This window comes from Scylla paramamosain, chromosome 10 (genome assembly GCF_035594125.1).
Source record: "Scylla paramamosain isolate STU-SP2022 chromosome 10, ASM3559412v1, whole genome shotgun sequence".
In the NCBI taxonomy this organism is placed as follows: Eukaryota; Metazoa; Arthropoda; class Malacostraca; order Decapoda; family Portunidae; genus Scylla; species Scylla paramamosain.
The window spans coordinates 28,846,647-28,861,931 of record NC_087160.1 but is presented as its reverse complement, the minus strand read 5'-3'; the positions used below and the strand labels follow the sequence as shown (position 1 = coordinate 28,861,931).

Genomic DNA, 15,285 nt, shown 5'->3' with positions numbered 1-15,285 from the left:
CAACATGAGGGGACGCGGGAGGGAGGGAAGGGGAGGGAGGGGCAGGCAGAGAGGGCTGAGGCAGTACTGAGGAGGGAAGGGAAGAGAGGAAAGCTGGGAGGGAGGGGAAGGCAGGGAGGGCTGAGGCAGTACTGAGGGAGGGTGATGGGGAGGGAGAGGCAGGAGACGCCGCTTTTGACCCAGCCCAGGTTCATTATCACCATTTTCCTGTCTGGCATCACTGGCCTGTCGCTCAACTGTACGAGGAGAACCAGGAGGAGGAGGAGGAGGAGGAGGAAAGTGATGAGGAACAGGAAAAGAGGTGGAATGATGTGGGAGAAATGCACTGTAGGGATATAACATCACTTCACTGAGAGAAATGAACTGTAGGTGAAATTTATCACTTCTGTGGCAAGTGTCGTCATGTGTGTGTAATTCACCATCCGTACTTTTCCTACGCAACGTCTCATCTAAACTACGTACTTTTAACAAGCTCTCGTAGGAATCAAAGGGATTTTCAAGAGTGTTTTCATGATACTAGAGATAGTTTAACAAGGATGGCGTACAAACAAAAGGAAAAGAAAACCCGTAAGAGTTTGGCTAATCATCTGTGTGGCCTTAGAAAACTGACCTAACGAGAGAACAAAGCGCCTAAGAACACGGGTCTGGTGAGGGTCACGTGCAGGATTCGTGATCGCCAACTATTGCCCTCCCGCTGAGAGCCTACGAGCCCATATAGTCCAATCTATGGGTGGCCAGGGTGCACGAGGCTGCGGCCCTTGATTCACCATACATCCCATCCTCTTGCTCAGGGAGGACAGTAACTGCTCGCAACTACCTGAGCAGGACGTGTACTCTACTTAATATACTTCACCCTACCAAGTGATAAATAAGCAAGGAAGGTACTGCAATTCACCATGGAGCCAGCGAGAAGTGTGTGGAGTGGGAGCTTGATTTGATTATATTTTTTCTTTTACATAAGTGCGCCAAACAGCAGTCAGAAAACGAATTATGTTCATGGGAAGCAGCCAGTAATCTGTGACATGGGGAGTCGGGGTAATAAGAATGTCTAGCAAACGAACTCAAAGTAGTAAAGTTAATTAGGAAACTAAGGATATATTGAGTTCCATACGATTAGGTACTGTGCAAAATTAAAGGTGTAGTTACGCACAGTTAAATCATAATTTTACACACACACAAAAAAAAAGTCAGAAAAATTAAAGATGAGTTATGTAGTAAACACAGTCATCACCATTACTACCACCACCACCATTACCACCGCCACCACCACCATCACTCAACAACCCCGTCTTCAACAAACCTACCGAATCTAATACGAACAAAACAAACTATTAGGCAGGCCATATACAACCACCACCACCACGACCATCACCACCACCACAGCCTTCACCTTCACTATCACCGCATCACCGCACCGCTCAGAAGCCACCGTAGCGAACCACCCGACCGTAAAAAGATAATGAAGACAAAGAGAGAACAAACCAATATACAGGGCGAGATAAGGAACCACCGCTGTTTTCACCGCAGCACCCACCACACAGTAGCGACTCACAGCACTGCCCCGGTAAAGTGAAAGTCCCTCTTAAAGAAGAATCATCCATAAACATCATCAGTAGTTCGTAAAGCGAGGAAGTGACGCATCGCCGTGACGGAGGGCGTGTGCGTATAACGAGAGTGACGCAGGGGTTCCGTGTGGCATAACTCAGGTGCCACGCCGACCACTAATTAACCTGTCGGGGCTCATAGGCAGGTGAGCAGCAGCAGCCTCGGGGGTGTGTGGGAGGAGGAGGAAGAGAACGAGGAGGTGGAGGTGGAGGTGGATGTGGAGGTGGTGGAGATGGGAAGGGAAAGGGAAGTATGGGGGAGTAGGATTTTATCAGAGAGAGAGAGAGAGAGAGAGAGAGAGAGAGAGAGAGAGAGAGAGAGAGAGAGAGAGAGAGAGAGAGAGAGAGAGAGAGAGAGAGAGAGAGAGAGTTCTAACTAAAAGGCAGGGTTGGTAACGAAGAAACAAATAAGGAGAGGGAAAAGAGAGGCATGTGCTTGACCAGAAAAGGAAAGGGAAGATGAGGAGAATGGAAGGGAGGTAGGCAGGGAGGGAGGAAAGAAAAGAAGGAGGGAGGGAGGGGACGGGAGGAGGGAGGCTATTCAAGGAAGGCAACAGTAAGAGAATACCCACTTAGTTATTATCCCTCCTCCTCCTCCTCCTCCTCCTCCTCCTCCTCCTCCTCCTCTTATTCCACCACCACCACCACCACCACCACTACCACTAACTTAACCGGTGACTCTCAGCTTTTCACACGGAAATTAAAAATGGCAAAAGCACCTTGACCTAACCCTATTAAGCTTCCAAGAATGCCCCTCAAGCGATGGCCATTCCTTCAGACTTAATATCAACGGCGCGGTTAAAATACACCAAATATGAAAATAAACTGATAAAAAGAAAAAAAAAATCGCAGCGTACTTTGAGAGAACGAAGTCAAGTCAGTAATGATAAAAAGAAGTAAGTGCGTTGAAGATGTGGATGAATTAATAATGAAGGAAGATGTTATGATTTGTTCACATAAATTGCAGGCAGTGTTTAGTTAAAGCGAACCTGTTTGAAGGTCCTTGTGTGTGTGTGTGTGTGTGTGTGTGTGTGTGTGTGTGTGTGTGTGTGTGTGTGTGTGTGTGAGAGAGAGAGAGAGAGAGAGAGAGAGAGAGAGAGAGAGAGAGAGAGAGAGAGAGAGAGAGAGAGAGAGAGAGAGAGAGAGAGAGAGAGAGAGAGAGAGAGAATGTAAATAATAAAGACAAAAAAAAATGAAAAAATAACAATGTACACAAAAAAATAAATAAATAAACAAAAAATAAATAAATTGATACAAAATTTCACGGACAAGACTGAAGTTACTAGCAACCTATTAAGTTTTCTACCAATTCTATTCTACTTCAATTTTTTAGCTATTGTTTTTGCGAGTGAGCCAGCCTTCCATTAGCGCTCCCTCGGCATTCCAGGCCCCGGCACGCAACACTTGTTTGTACGTAACACTTAGCTCAAGAGTGAACGGAAGGTAAATATATATATATAACTTGCAATTTGCCGCTTGTATAACTGAGTGGAGTGTCCGTGCGCATGTTTCTCTCTCTCTCTCTCTCTCTCTCTCTCTCTCTCTCTCTCTCTCTCTCTCTCTCTCTCTCTCTCTCTCTCTCTCTCTCTCATAAAAAACTTTACATTCAGACCAAAACTTTCCCTTAACACAAACTGCTTCCCTCTCTCCTTTCTCCTTCCTTCCTCTTCTCTCCTTTCTCCTTCCTTCCTTCCTCTTCTCCCTATCTCCTCTCTCTCTCTCTTTCCCCTTATCTCCCCTCTCCCTTTCACTCTCCCCTCTGTTGAGCATCACGCCTCTCACCACTTCCTGTTTACCTCTCATTTCCCCTCGACCCCTCCAGACCCCCATTCCCCTCCCCCACCTCCACCCCCTCTCCCACCTATCACCTATGAACTGTTATCTTTAAGTCTCTCTCTCTCTCTCTCTCTCTCTCTCTCTCTCTCTCTCTCTCTCTCTCTCTCTCTCTCTCTCTCTCTCTCTCTCTCTCTCTCTCTCTCTCTCAGGCAAGCAGTTAACCCCTAATGTGTTTTTAACGTTCCTGTTTTGCGGGTTGGTCACTGAGAAAGGTCGCTGGGGGTGAAGGGTTGGGGGAGTACAGTTTGGGTCACCTTATGGGGTCAAATTAGATGGAGGTGCAAATTAGGAGTCACAGAGGAGGGGAAGGGAGGGCGAAGTCACGGCAGGGAGGCGAGGTCACGAAGCTACAGAGAGAGAGAGAGAGAGAGAGAGAGAGAGAGAGAGAGAGAGAGAGAGAGAGAGAGAGAGAGAGAGAGAGAGAGAGAGAGAGAGAGAGAGAGAGGGTAGATAAGTAGATAACGAGTGCATGCGTAGTGAGAGAGAGAGAGAGAGAGAGAGAGAGAGAGAGAGAGAGAGAGAGAGAGAGAGAGAGAGAGAGAGAGAGAGAGAGAGAGAGAGAGAGTCCACGTAATGATGGTGCAGAACAAATCGTAGTTATTAAATGAAGGCAGCAAAATGAAACACGACTCTGCAGTTCAGTGTTCCAAGTCAGTTTTTTTTTTCTTTTTTTTTTTTTCCTATGACTACTTTCTCTTCGTGTTTCATTTCATTATTACTTCATCTCTCTTTTTTTCCTTTACTGTACTTTCTTTTATGACTGAATATTTGCATTACTGTTTATTTTCAAGTATATATATATTTTTTTATAGTTAGGTTTCGCTTCGTGATGTTATTATTATTTTTTCTTTTTATCTTTCTTGCTGCTTCAAGTAAGGAGTAGAGGAGAATAACGATGAGAAGGAGGAGGAGGAGGAGGAGGAGGAGGAGGAGGAGGAGGAGGAAGAGAAGGTGCAGGAAAAGTTATGATGTTAAGGAGAGGAAGAAAAAAACAGTAAAAAATAAGGGAAGTAGCAGGAAGAAAAGAAGAGAAAGTAGCAGAAGAGGGAGAGGAAATAAAAAAAAATGTAACGGAGGAGGAGGAGGAGGAGGAGGAGATAATAATGAACACGGTGCAGTTATAAAGATGAAAACCAAATATAGACATCGGGAATCAAGTGAATTTTTATTTCAGACTTGTTACGCGTGTGTGTGTGTGTGTGTGTGTGTGTGTGTGTGTGTGTGTGTGTGTGTGTGTGTGTTAGGTGTCTGGCAGCGGCGGGCGATTACCGGAGTGTTAGAGGGCAGTAAAGAGAGGGGGCAGAACAGGGCCCCTACTTACTATACTTACCTACAGCATCGCCCTTGCCCGCCCGCCCAATAAACGGCTGTAAGTCTCCGTGATCCGCGCAAAATAACTAATAATAACTAAAATCTTCCAGGGATTTACTCCAATTTACGGCGTCTGAGGAACTGGTTGCGAGAGAGAGAGAGAGAGAGAGAGAGAGAGAGAGAGAGAGAGAGAGAGAGAGAGAGAGAGAGAGAGATGGATATAGGACAATCGCACTCCAACACACACACACACACACACACACACACACACGGCCTAGCAACGGTTGTTAACGACTAATAACTAGCGCAATTCACAGGCAGCCACCATGACCGGCCTGCTTACGCCTCGCTCCCTGCACGCCACGTCTGCTGCTGCCCTCGGTAACTCGGTGACTCGGCACAAGACGCCCTCCAGAACGCCGCCCTCTTGTAAGATCCTCGCCACCACCATCACCACCACCACCACCACCATCATCCTTGGTAGCAAATATAAGTAACTATAATTTGAGGTGTGTGTATGTGCGTCTCTCTCTCTCTCTCTCTCTCTCTCTCTCTCTCTCTCTCTCTCTCTCTCTCTCTCTCTCTCTCTCTCTCTCTCTCTCTCTCTCTCTCTCTCCGTGTGTGTGTGTGTGTGTGTTGTAGTAATAACTTTAATTTTTCTTTCCTCAGTAATTGCTCTCTCTCTCTCTCTCTCTCTCTCTCTCTCTCTCTCTCTCTCTCTCTCTCTCTCTCTCTCTCTCTCTCTCTCTCCAACTCATTTCTTTTGCAACCAATTCTTTCCCTCTAACTTCCCTGCGTTTTTCTTAATATAACCATCAATTTATTTACTCGAATCCCGGCACAAAACAAAACAGAGACACAGACAGGCGGGAATGGACTTCACTGCACTGCAAGACGCGGCGCAGCACCACAACCCTGTCTCCTCCCCAGAACACTCACCAACCAACCTAACCACATAAAGAGACCGTAAATCACACGAGTCCTCTGTTATTTTTAGATGCAGCGGGGCTCAGAATCTCTCTCTCCCTCTCTCCCTTGCTCCCAAACACCCAGGCAACTGCTACGGAACGCGGGGGTGGTGGAGGGAGGCGCCGCGTGTTGCGAGGGGGAAGCAGGAAGGAACGTGGCTAAGAGGCATGGTAAGGGAGGAATGTTTGTTTACATCTTGGCTACGGGCACGTGATCCGACTAGCGACCCCGCCACCCAGACCCGACGGAGGTGATGAGAGAGAGAGAGAGAGAGAGAGAGAGAGAGAGAGAGAGAGAGAGAGAGAGAGAGAGAGAGAGAGAGAGAGAGAGAGAGAGAGAGAGAGAGAGAGAGAGAGTAATGATGTGTCGTTTACCAATGAGAAGAGAGAAGGAAGAAACAGCAGGTTGACGAATCCCTAGAGAGAGAGAGAGAGAGAGAGAGAGAGAGAGAGAGAGAGAGAGAGAGAGAGAGAGAGAGAGAGAGAATTTCACCACCACCTCTGCCATTCTGATTACCCATATTACCTACGTCACCTGCCAAGTCAGTCAGTCAGTTTCATTGATTTTTTTTTTCTCTCGCACCTTTGCTGTCCCTTATCATATCACCCGCCAGTCAGCACCTCACCTGCACGTACCTACACCTTGACAACCGCCACCCAATCATCAATCAGCAAAGAGAGCAGGATCAATCAACCAACACGTTCCACAACCACCCGAAAAAAAAAATAAAAAAAATGAAAAAATGTGTCAAACGAGCAATAAATAACGGACTAAAAGGCAATAGAAAATCATAAATATCTAAATCGGGAGCCTGATCACCAACGAATTCATTATGATCTGCAAATCCTTAACCAATCGCGGCGCAATCCGATAAACGGAGCGCGAGGTGATTGGCTGGTTCCAGGGAGTGAGAAAAAATTATTATCATGCACAGTACACAGGGACGGATTTCGACAGATGGGGTGCTGAGGTCGGGCGAGGAGGGGAGGGGGAGTGGAGATGTGGGTAATGGTGTACTGTAATGAGTGAAACGGGTGCAGTGATGTACCTTCTACAATAAACAGCTCACGGAGGAATGAGTAATGGCGATGGACGGTGGCGGACTCATAAACAAGGATATGTACTGGTCTTTTCCTCTTCTTCCTCCTCCTCTTCCTCCTATTCCTCCTCTTCCTTCTCCTAAACTTACCCTGCCTTTCTTTCTTCCCTTCCTTCCCCTCTCGTTTTTTTTTTTTTTTCCAACATTCCCTGTGGTCCTCTTCCCTTCTGTTCCTCTCTCTCTCTCTCTCTCTCTCTCTCTCTCTCTCTCTCTCTCTCTCTCTCTCTCTCTCTCTCTCTCTCTCTCTTCTCAGATAACGCATGAACGACGAAAAATTATATCAAATGAAATCAAATCGTCTCGCCAAACAGGAAATGTACGTGTCCTTGTTGTGTTGGGGTCACGCGGCGCCTTTTGGACAGTGGCTATGCAGGCAGAGGGTAGGCGATTCTCTACCTTACCGTCTTCTTTCTTCTCGATTTTAGCGCGCGTATCACTCGTGTCTTCTGTATTTTTCCCTCTTCTTTTGTGGTGAGTCTTTGTCTTGCCTGATACGCGAGGCTCATCTTACGTCAGTATATATAGAGTTCTCTCTCTCTCTCTCTCTCTCTCTCTCTCTCTCTCTCTCTCTCTCTCACACACACACACACACACACACACACACACACACCAATACTAATAGGTAGCACTACGCACTGAAAACCTATGAATGGTCGATTTCAAGGACTTAACTCTTAACATGCAGTATTTATGCAACGGCAGCAGTAACAACAACAACAACAACAACAACAACAACAACAACAATGGCAGCAGCAGCAATAGCACTGTAGAGAAAACGTTAGTAATAGTTGTATGTACTTGTAATAGCATGCAGGAGAAGGAGAGGAGGAAATGAATGAGTTACCCCAAATAAGAAAACTGACTGAAATAGACATGACGACATCCATATCTGGTGGTGCGCTCATACACCTACTCAGTTATCAAGAACAGATAATTAGAGTGACTATACCAACACCACAACCTTCCCCCTCCTTCCCCTTCTCAACCTCCTGCTTTGCCCCCTCCTCCCTCCCTCCTTCCCTCCCTCCCTCGCGTTATCTAGCATAGAACTTGGCCGAAATCCACAAGAGACTGTAAAAACTTTGATATCCAATACGACTATCAAGGAATAATGTTCTCAGTTTTTCCTATATTTCCTATATTTTCCAGTATTTCTTATCCTCTCTCTCTCTCTCTCTCTCTCTCTCTCTCTCTCTCTCTCTCTCTCTCTCTCTCTCTCTCTCTCTCTCTCTCTCTCTCTCTCTCTAGCTAAGTTCACCCAAGTCTCCAAATCTCAAATAAAAGCCACACTCATTCCTTCGTCACCCACCCTGGCGTGAGTTGATATACAGTACGGGCATAATGCTAGTAACCCATTCACCGAAGAACCCTGCCGTGTATTGATATGTAGCCATTCTTTGCAAGCTCCTAAAGGCGACTGTTCCTTGCAGATTTTGAGTGGAGGGGAAAAAGTTGACGCAGTGATATGACCCTTAGGACCGTATTCTGAATCACTTCTGCGCCGCACCTCCATTACTTTCAAGAGGCTCTAGTTGGTGTTGCACGTGTTTGTGTGTGTGTGTTTTTTTTTTTTTTTTTTTTTTTTTTTTTTTTTTAGTGACAGATTAGCAAGATTTCTACATTGTCAACAGGAAAAACAGTCTTGAGAACCCTGCTAATTATCTCTGTCGTGGTGAGAGAAAGCAAAGCGCCTCAGAATACGGACTTTAATTCCTTACTCTTCATGATTTTCTCTGCATTAACTTCTATCTTCTTCAATTAAGGCCACTTACAGCATCTAACAAATACTTGAATAATCTTGTGACTGACTCATCACGCTTCACAAAGCCCTTCCTTCATCATTACAAAAAGACAAACGCTAACAATCAAATCCTCGCTAGCTGAATCTTGTGACACCTTGTAAGTAAACACCCACCTTGTCTCGCCACATTTCCTTATCTTGTTTTGGTGATAAAAGAGGAAAAACAGACTTTGTATACTTCAGACGATAAGATAAAAAAAAAAAAGACTCTTTGCTTTATTTTTGCTTTTTATCCAACTCCATTAAGTCTTACACCGCCCCAGTTTTGTGTGAGGACGTTGTGGATTAGTAAAGGCAGATTATGAAAGTGTTCTGAGAGAGAGAGAGAGAGAGAGAGAGAGAGAGAGAGAGAGAGAGAGAGAGAGAGAGAGAGAGAGAGAGAGAGAGAGAGAGAATAGAGCAGCAGTAGTAGTAGTAGTAGTAGTAGTAGTAGTAGTAGTAGTAGTAGTAGTAGTAGTAGTAGTAGTAAACACTGATAAACAGGTTCGGGTATTACACAAGAGAAAAAAGTGGCAATAATTAACTAACCATAATTCGTAGCCAGGAACTACAGGATTACTCTCTCTCTCTCTCTCTCTCTCTCTCTCTCTCTCTCTCTCTCTCTCTCTCTCTCTCTCTCTCTCTCTCTCTTGGGAGGACGTGTAGTGCTGCGCGGGGGCTGAGGTTAGTAGTAGTAGTAGTAGTAGTAGTAGTAGTAGTAGTAGTAGTAGTAGTAGGAGGAGGAGGAGGAGGAGGAGGAGGAGAAGGAGGAGGAGGAGGAGGAGGAGGAGGAGGAGGAGGAGGAGGAGGAGGAGGAGGAGGAGGCGGAGGAGGAGGAGGAGGAGGAGGAGGAGGAGGAGGAGGAGGAGGAGGAGAAGGAGGAGGAGAAGGAGGACCTGATTCATCGATAACATTAATAATAGTGGTAGTAATAGTGGTGTCAGTGATAGAAGTAAAAATAGTAGTAGTAGAAGCAGTAGTAGTAGTACGTGGTTCATCGATAACATTAAAAGTAGTAGTGGCAGTCATAGCAGTAGTAGTAGTAATAGCAGTAGTTGTTGTAGGAGTGTCTACTTCATCGATAACATTAAAAATTGTAATAATAGTAGTAGTAGCAGTAGTATTGGTAGTACTAGTACCTGGTTCATCGATGACAAAAATTAGTAGTAGCAGTGACAGAAGTAAGGGTAGTAGTAGTAGTAGTAGTAGTAGTAGTAGTAGTAGTAGTAGTAGTAGTAGTGGCAGCAGAAGTAGTGGCAGCAGAAGTGAATGCATCCCTGAAATAGCCGATGTGACAGCCCTCATGTACACACACAGGTGCCGCGGTTGCATGCTGATTACCACCACCACTCCCTCCCTTCGTCCCCGCTATGCTGTGCTCCGGCTGGCCCTCTGTTACAGGCGGGGCGGTGGAGTCCGTTGCGCATGGCTGTCTTTAAGGACCTGTACCTGTGACTCGACTGGGACTCGAGGCTAATGGGTAGATGTGTCCACCTGAGTATGCCTCATAACTGGACTAGGCAGGTTAAACTTGTGGTCTGACATGAGAGTTGAAATAATGCTATTGGGGGAATGTAAAAGGTTGAATTATTTAGGATTTATCATTGTTACACGTGGAACTTGTAAAATTATTAATCCTTTTGAGTGTATATACGTATTTTATTATTTAAATGGTACATACGTGCCTCGCATCAACGTAGAATGAAGTTTCTTTGTTTTCATGTTGGGAATGAGTTACTTTATCGACTTGCGCACTGATGCCAGGCAGAATTCAGTGTAACTGGAAATTCAATTCGTCCATGCTGACTCCTGACACATAAAACAGCTGGTCAGCAAAATTACATGAGATTTTAGTGGCGATTAACTGAGGGAGAATGATTTGAAGGGAATGAGTTTAAGTCTCTCTCTCTCTCTCTCTCTCTCTCTCTCTCTCTCTCTCTCTCTCTCTCTCTCTCTCTCTCTCTCTCTCTCTCTCTCTCTCCCTGCGACAAGTCAGCTCACACCTGCGGGTGGCGAGGAGTATAATAAGCTCTAAGATAACACTGAAACACTTGAGTGAGCGCCTTGTGCTTATCATTCCACAGGCGATCCCGCCACGCAGTACTGAACGAGAGTATTGGGGCTGAATTTGTGGAGGCGAAAGACAAAATAGCGCGCACACACACACACACACACACACACACACACACACACACACACACACACACACACACACACACACACACACACTCACCGTCATCTTGATCACCTCCACCACTCCCTCTGAACTACTGGAGGAGACGGGCCTGGAATAGACGGGCACCGCCTCAGCCCTTGGGGACATGTAGTGATCCTCCTCCTGGATGGCCACCAAGGGCCGCGGTACATCATAAGTGGCCTCGTCCTGCGAAGGCATATTGACTAGTATTCTCAAACGAGCCTCACGGGGCGTTAACTCTTGTACACAACTAGCGAGGCACACAAAGTATTCCCCCTCCTCCGGTACCCCTTCTGCAGGAGCTCCGGGCAAGGACAGGACGTGGGTTAGGGGTGGTTAGCTCGACGGAGACACGCACAGCCGCCTTTCGTCACGGCTTCAGAACAACTGGTAGTCATTCTCCCCCTTATCTGGACGCTATCTGATGTCAAATCTCTCGCCCTTTTCCTCGGTGCCGGCTGCTATCGCTTATCGCACCCGTGTTACTGTACCCGCGGCGGCGTTCGTGGAGATGGATAAATAGCACAAAATCATCTGTGTGTACCCGTATCCTTTCATATACCAGAGTTCTCATGCCCTTCCCAGCATCCCACCCTTATAAAACATATATTCCTACCAGTCTACCACCGTCACATCGCCCTCACATTCTCCTGCTCCCTCCTCCTTACGTCACTGACCTTGGTAAGCAGCAGTGGCGCTAAACTCAAGTCCAACCACTGTGTTCCTCTTGACGTAACTCTTCCACCTGCACCCTCCCTAGACCCTTCACCGCAACCCATCCCCTCCCTACACCTTTCTTCCTCCCGCCGGCGTGTATGTGGATAGTCCAGTAAGTCACGGCATTTCTCTCTCTCTCTCTCTCTCTCTCTCTCCTCTCTCTCTCTCTCTCTCTCTCTCTTCTCTCTCTCTCTCTCTCTCTCTCTCTCTCAATATTTGCAACGGTCCTTTGTTTTCTTCCTTCCTCGACACCTCCACCTTTCATTTCCTCTCACCCTCGTCCAATCCCTCCCTCCCTCCCTCCCTCTCTCTCCACTCCCTCGCCGCCGCCACCACCACCACCACCACCACCACCACCACAAGCGGTAAGAAAACACACACACGGATGAAAATAAAGAAGTAAAAAGTGACGTTCTTAAAGTTATTGCAAAAATAGCGAGTCGTGTTTTATGATGTAAAATAATAGGGAGTTTCGCAGTAGATGGATTGCTGTGATACATGAGATGCTCCATTTTTGTGCGGCTCTCTCTCCTCTCCTCTCTCTCTCTCTCTCCTCTCTCTCTCTCTTCTCTCTCTCTCTCTCTCTCTCTCTCTCTCTCTCTCTCTCTCTCTCTCACACACACACACACACACACACACACACACACACACACACACACACACACACACACACACACACACAATCTGGTATACCCTCCCGTGATGTCTTCTTGTTAACTCCCAACATCCACTTACACGCCTCAGACAATGCATCTCTCTCTCTCTCTCTCTCTCTCTCTCTCTCTCTCTCTCTCTCTCTCTCTCTCTCTCTCTCTCTCTCTCTCTCTCTCATTCTAACTTCGATGAAAGAGAGAGAGAGAGATAGAGAGAGAGAGAGATGTATTACGTTTTAGTATGTGTAAGTGGACGGAGGTTTGAAGAACAGACGAATGCTGGATACAAGAGATAGTGGAGGGCGATGGAGAGAGGAGGGAAGCTGAGAAGACGAGGAGGAGGAGGAGTAGAGGTTGCCATGGTCTGAATTGTTCTCCCACGGCGGTCAAGCGAAGGAGATCAATGTTTTATATATATATATATATATATATATATATATATATATATATATATATATATATATATATATATATATATATATATATATATATATTCAAAACTACATAATCAGCTTCTTTTTTTTTCAACAAAACTATCGTATCTTTTCTCCCAACGACAGCAAAATGTCAGACTTGTAGGCTGATGGTCTTATGGAACTACGTATTATCAGAGGTTAGAGGTAGATTCATACGAGGCACTGGAATACTTTAGGTGTGTATACTGAGGATCTATTACTAAAGAAGAGGGAGCGGTAGAAACGTCTAACGAGGAGATTGCCTGGATCATGTGGCAGGATTCTTTAGTCTGGCGGGTTACGGGACCTTTTGACCTCGCGTGAAGAAGGCTGGGGAATCCTTTAGTTTTACAGGTTAAGGATACTGGCTTTGGCGTAGCGTAAATAGATAAGAGAATCCTTCAGTGGCAGGATGGCAGGATCCTTTAGTCCTAGCGTGTTAAGAAAGGAAGGATCTCTGGACGCAGAGTGAAGGGAGGTTTGGAGGGTCCTTCAGTGCGTGTTTGGGGTGGGTGAGGCAGGAGGGATTCATTTGGGGTGTAAGAGTGACAGGAGCCGTGGTCGCGAATTAATTAACGAGCGTCTTAACACGCCGCTGCCACCCGCCCCGCCCCGCCCGTCTTGCCTTGGAGGAACGGCGACTGAAGAAGCTAAGGGGGGCAGCGTTCCCGATGGCGCTGCCAGTGGGATGTTCGCCCCCTCCTGTGTGCTGACGGGCGTGGGGGAGGGAGGGAGTCTTGGTGTGGTTACTTTGTTCTTCTCCAGTTTCGTTTGAAGTGAACCTTTTATTTATTTTTTTCTTCTCTTATTTGTACTTTTACTAATACCGTTATTCTCTCTCTCTCTCTCTCTCTCTCTCTCTCTCTCTCTCTCTCTCTCTCTCTCTCTCTGTGTGTGTGTGTGTGTGTGTGTGTGTGTGTGTGTGTGTGTGTGTGTGTGTGTGTGTGTGTGTTAATAATACTCTAAGACCACCTGTGCCACAGGCAGTTTAAATATCAATGCATGTTTGTGTGATGTTACAACCTCCTCCCCCTCACACACACACACACACACACACACACACACTGAAGACCGCCTCAAGTACGTGTCCTCAGCAGGCAAACAGGCAGACAGAGGGAGGCACAGCAGAAGCAACAGTTTCCCTTCAATACTCACCCCTTTCATGTTGGCGTTGAAACCTGGAGTCTCGCCCACCATGGTTGTCTTCCTTGTATCCTTCACACGTGCCCTCCTCCTCCTTCTCCTCCTCCTCCTCCTCCCTCACACAAATCCCTTGGCGCGCCTCCTCCTTCTCCTCCTTCTCCTCCTGTGTTCTCAGCCTCACTCGTCACGTCTCCTCACGTGTCTCCTCAATCTAGCCACTCCACTATGCACGGCGCTTCGCAGATCAATACGCCCATTCTGCCGCCCCTCATCCAGCAGGTATAGGCCTCCAGTGTCCACTAAGTCTTACTTAATTTAGCACCACCGACTCCTCGTGGTATATTGTGAAGAATGCACTGTCACGCTAACACCTTTGACGGAGTGTGATTTTAACGCATTGAATTAAGCCGCGCACTGAAGGCACTTGTTACAGATGCTCTCGTATTTTTCCCTTCGTCTACCCAGAGAAATGTGTGCCCAGTTTGGTGTCAGCGGCCACGACCCACGACACTCAACCTTCGAAGCAGAATTGACATACTGAAAAGGAGAATAGTCTGTGGATTCTCCTCACTCCTACAGCCCAAACTGTCGTCACCATATGACGCATGTTTAGCCCGGTAAATTACACATGCTGAAAGAGGAAGGCTGAAACACGCGTGATCAAGAAAGGATATCAAGTAAAGTTTCTGTTCCCAGCTGTAATAGAATAATTTGGTGTATGTTATATTGATATTATAGCGTTTATTCGACGCGCGGCTGGCAGCGTGGCTCGGAGGCTGGTGCCGCGCAGTCGCTCTCTCTTCTCAGGCTCTCTTCTCATCATTTAATATCGAAACTGGTGGTGTTGGAAACTGCATAAACAGACGAATTTTTATTTATTTTTTTTTTACAGCAATACGAACTGGTAAGAAATCTTGATAATCATCCTTAATCTAAACATGCTCCGACACAAAAACGTAATATTGGTCCTGGTATCGCTTGCAAGACTCGTTTGTTGTTGTTGTTGTTGTTGTTGTTGTTGTATAAATATACATTCCCAAGTGATATTATTCGCGTTGTTATTCACTGCTTTTGTGAGAAATGGGAAAATACGTGCATATATGAATGAATGTTTTAGTTTATGCCATATACGTAGCTCCTGTGGTGTAATTCAGCTTAAGTATCGTAGTATACATACAAACATGCCTATACAGCGTAACTACTCAATGAAGCAGTAAATTTACCAAGTATATTACGCTGGTGGGTCATTGTCAGTTTTGTTCCTTATTGCTATCTGTAATATCACTCTCTCTCTCTCTCTCTCTCTCTCTCTCTCTCTCTCTCTCTCTCTCATGCAATACGTTCATGACATACTCTTTCAAGCATTACCTAACGGAAGGTACGTGTTATCTATTTCTGCGGTGTCATTAGTTATAAAGGAATTCTGTAATGCGTATTTCGGACGTTTCCTTCACAAATGTTATTTTCAGAAATCTTTAGCATGGTGTATAGTAACGAAGCATACGTAAATATTAGATCCTC

The 15,285-nt window shown here is 46.1% G+C and overlaps 1 protein-coding gene across 2 annotated transcripts in view; it reads right to left on the bottom strand.

The window, feature by feature from the left end:
- Window positions 1-14,311, bottom strand: part of LOC135104495 (breast cancer anti-estrogen resistance protein 1-like) — an 85,251-nt gene extending 70,940 nt beyond the window's left edge. The window contains exon 1 of one of the 2 annotated variants that reach the window (XM_064012050.1): window positions 13,777-14,311. In XM_064012050.1, the coding sequence (XP_063868120.1) occupies window positions 13,777-13,818 (42 nt within the window). In that variant the 5' untranslated portion in view covers window positions 13,819-14,311. Of the gene's footprint in view, window positions 1-10,832; window positions 11,212-13,776 lie in introns of those variants that run through there. The other variant, XM_064012049.1, reaches the window with a different exon arrangement.
- Between the last annotated feature and the right edge of the window lie 974 nt (window positions 14,312-15,285).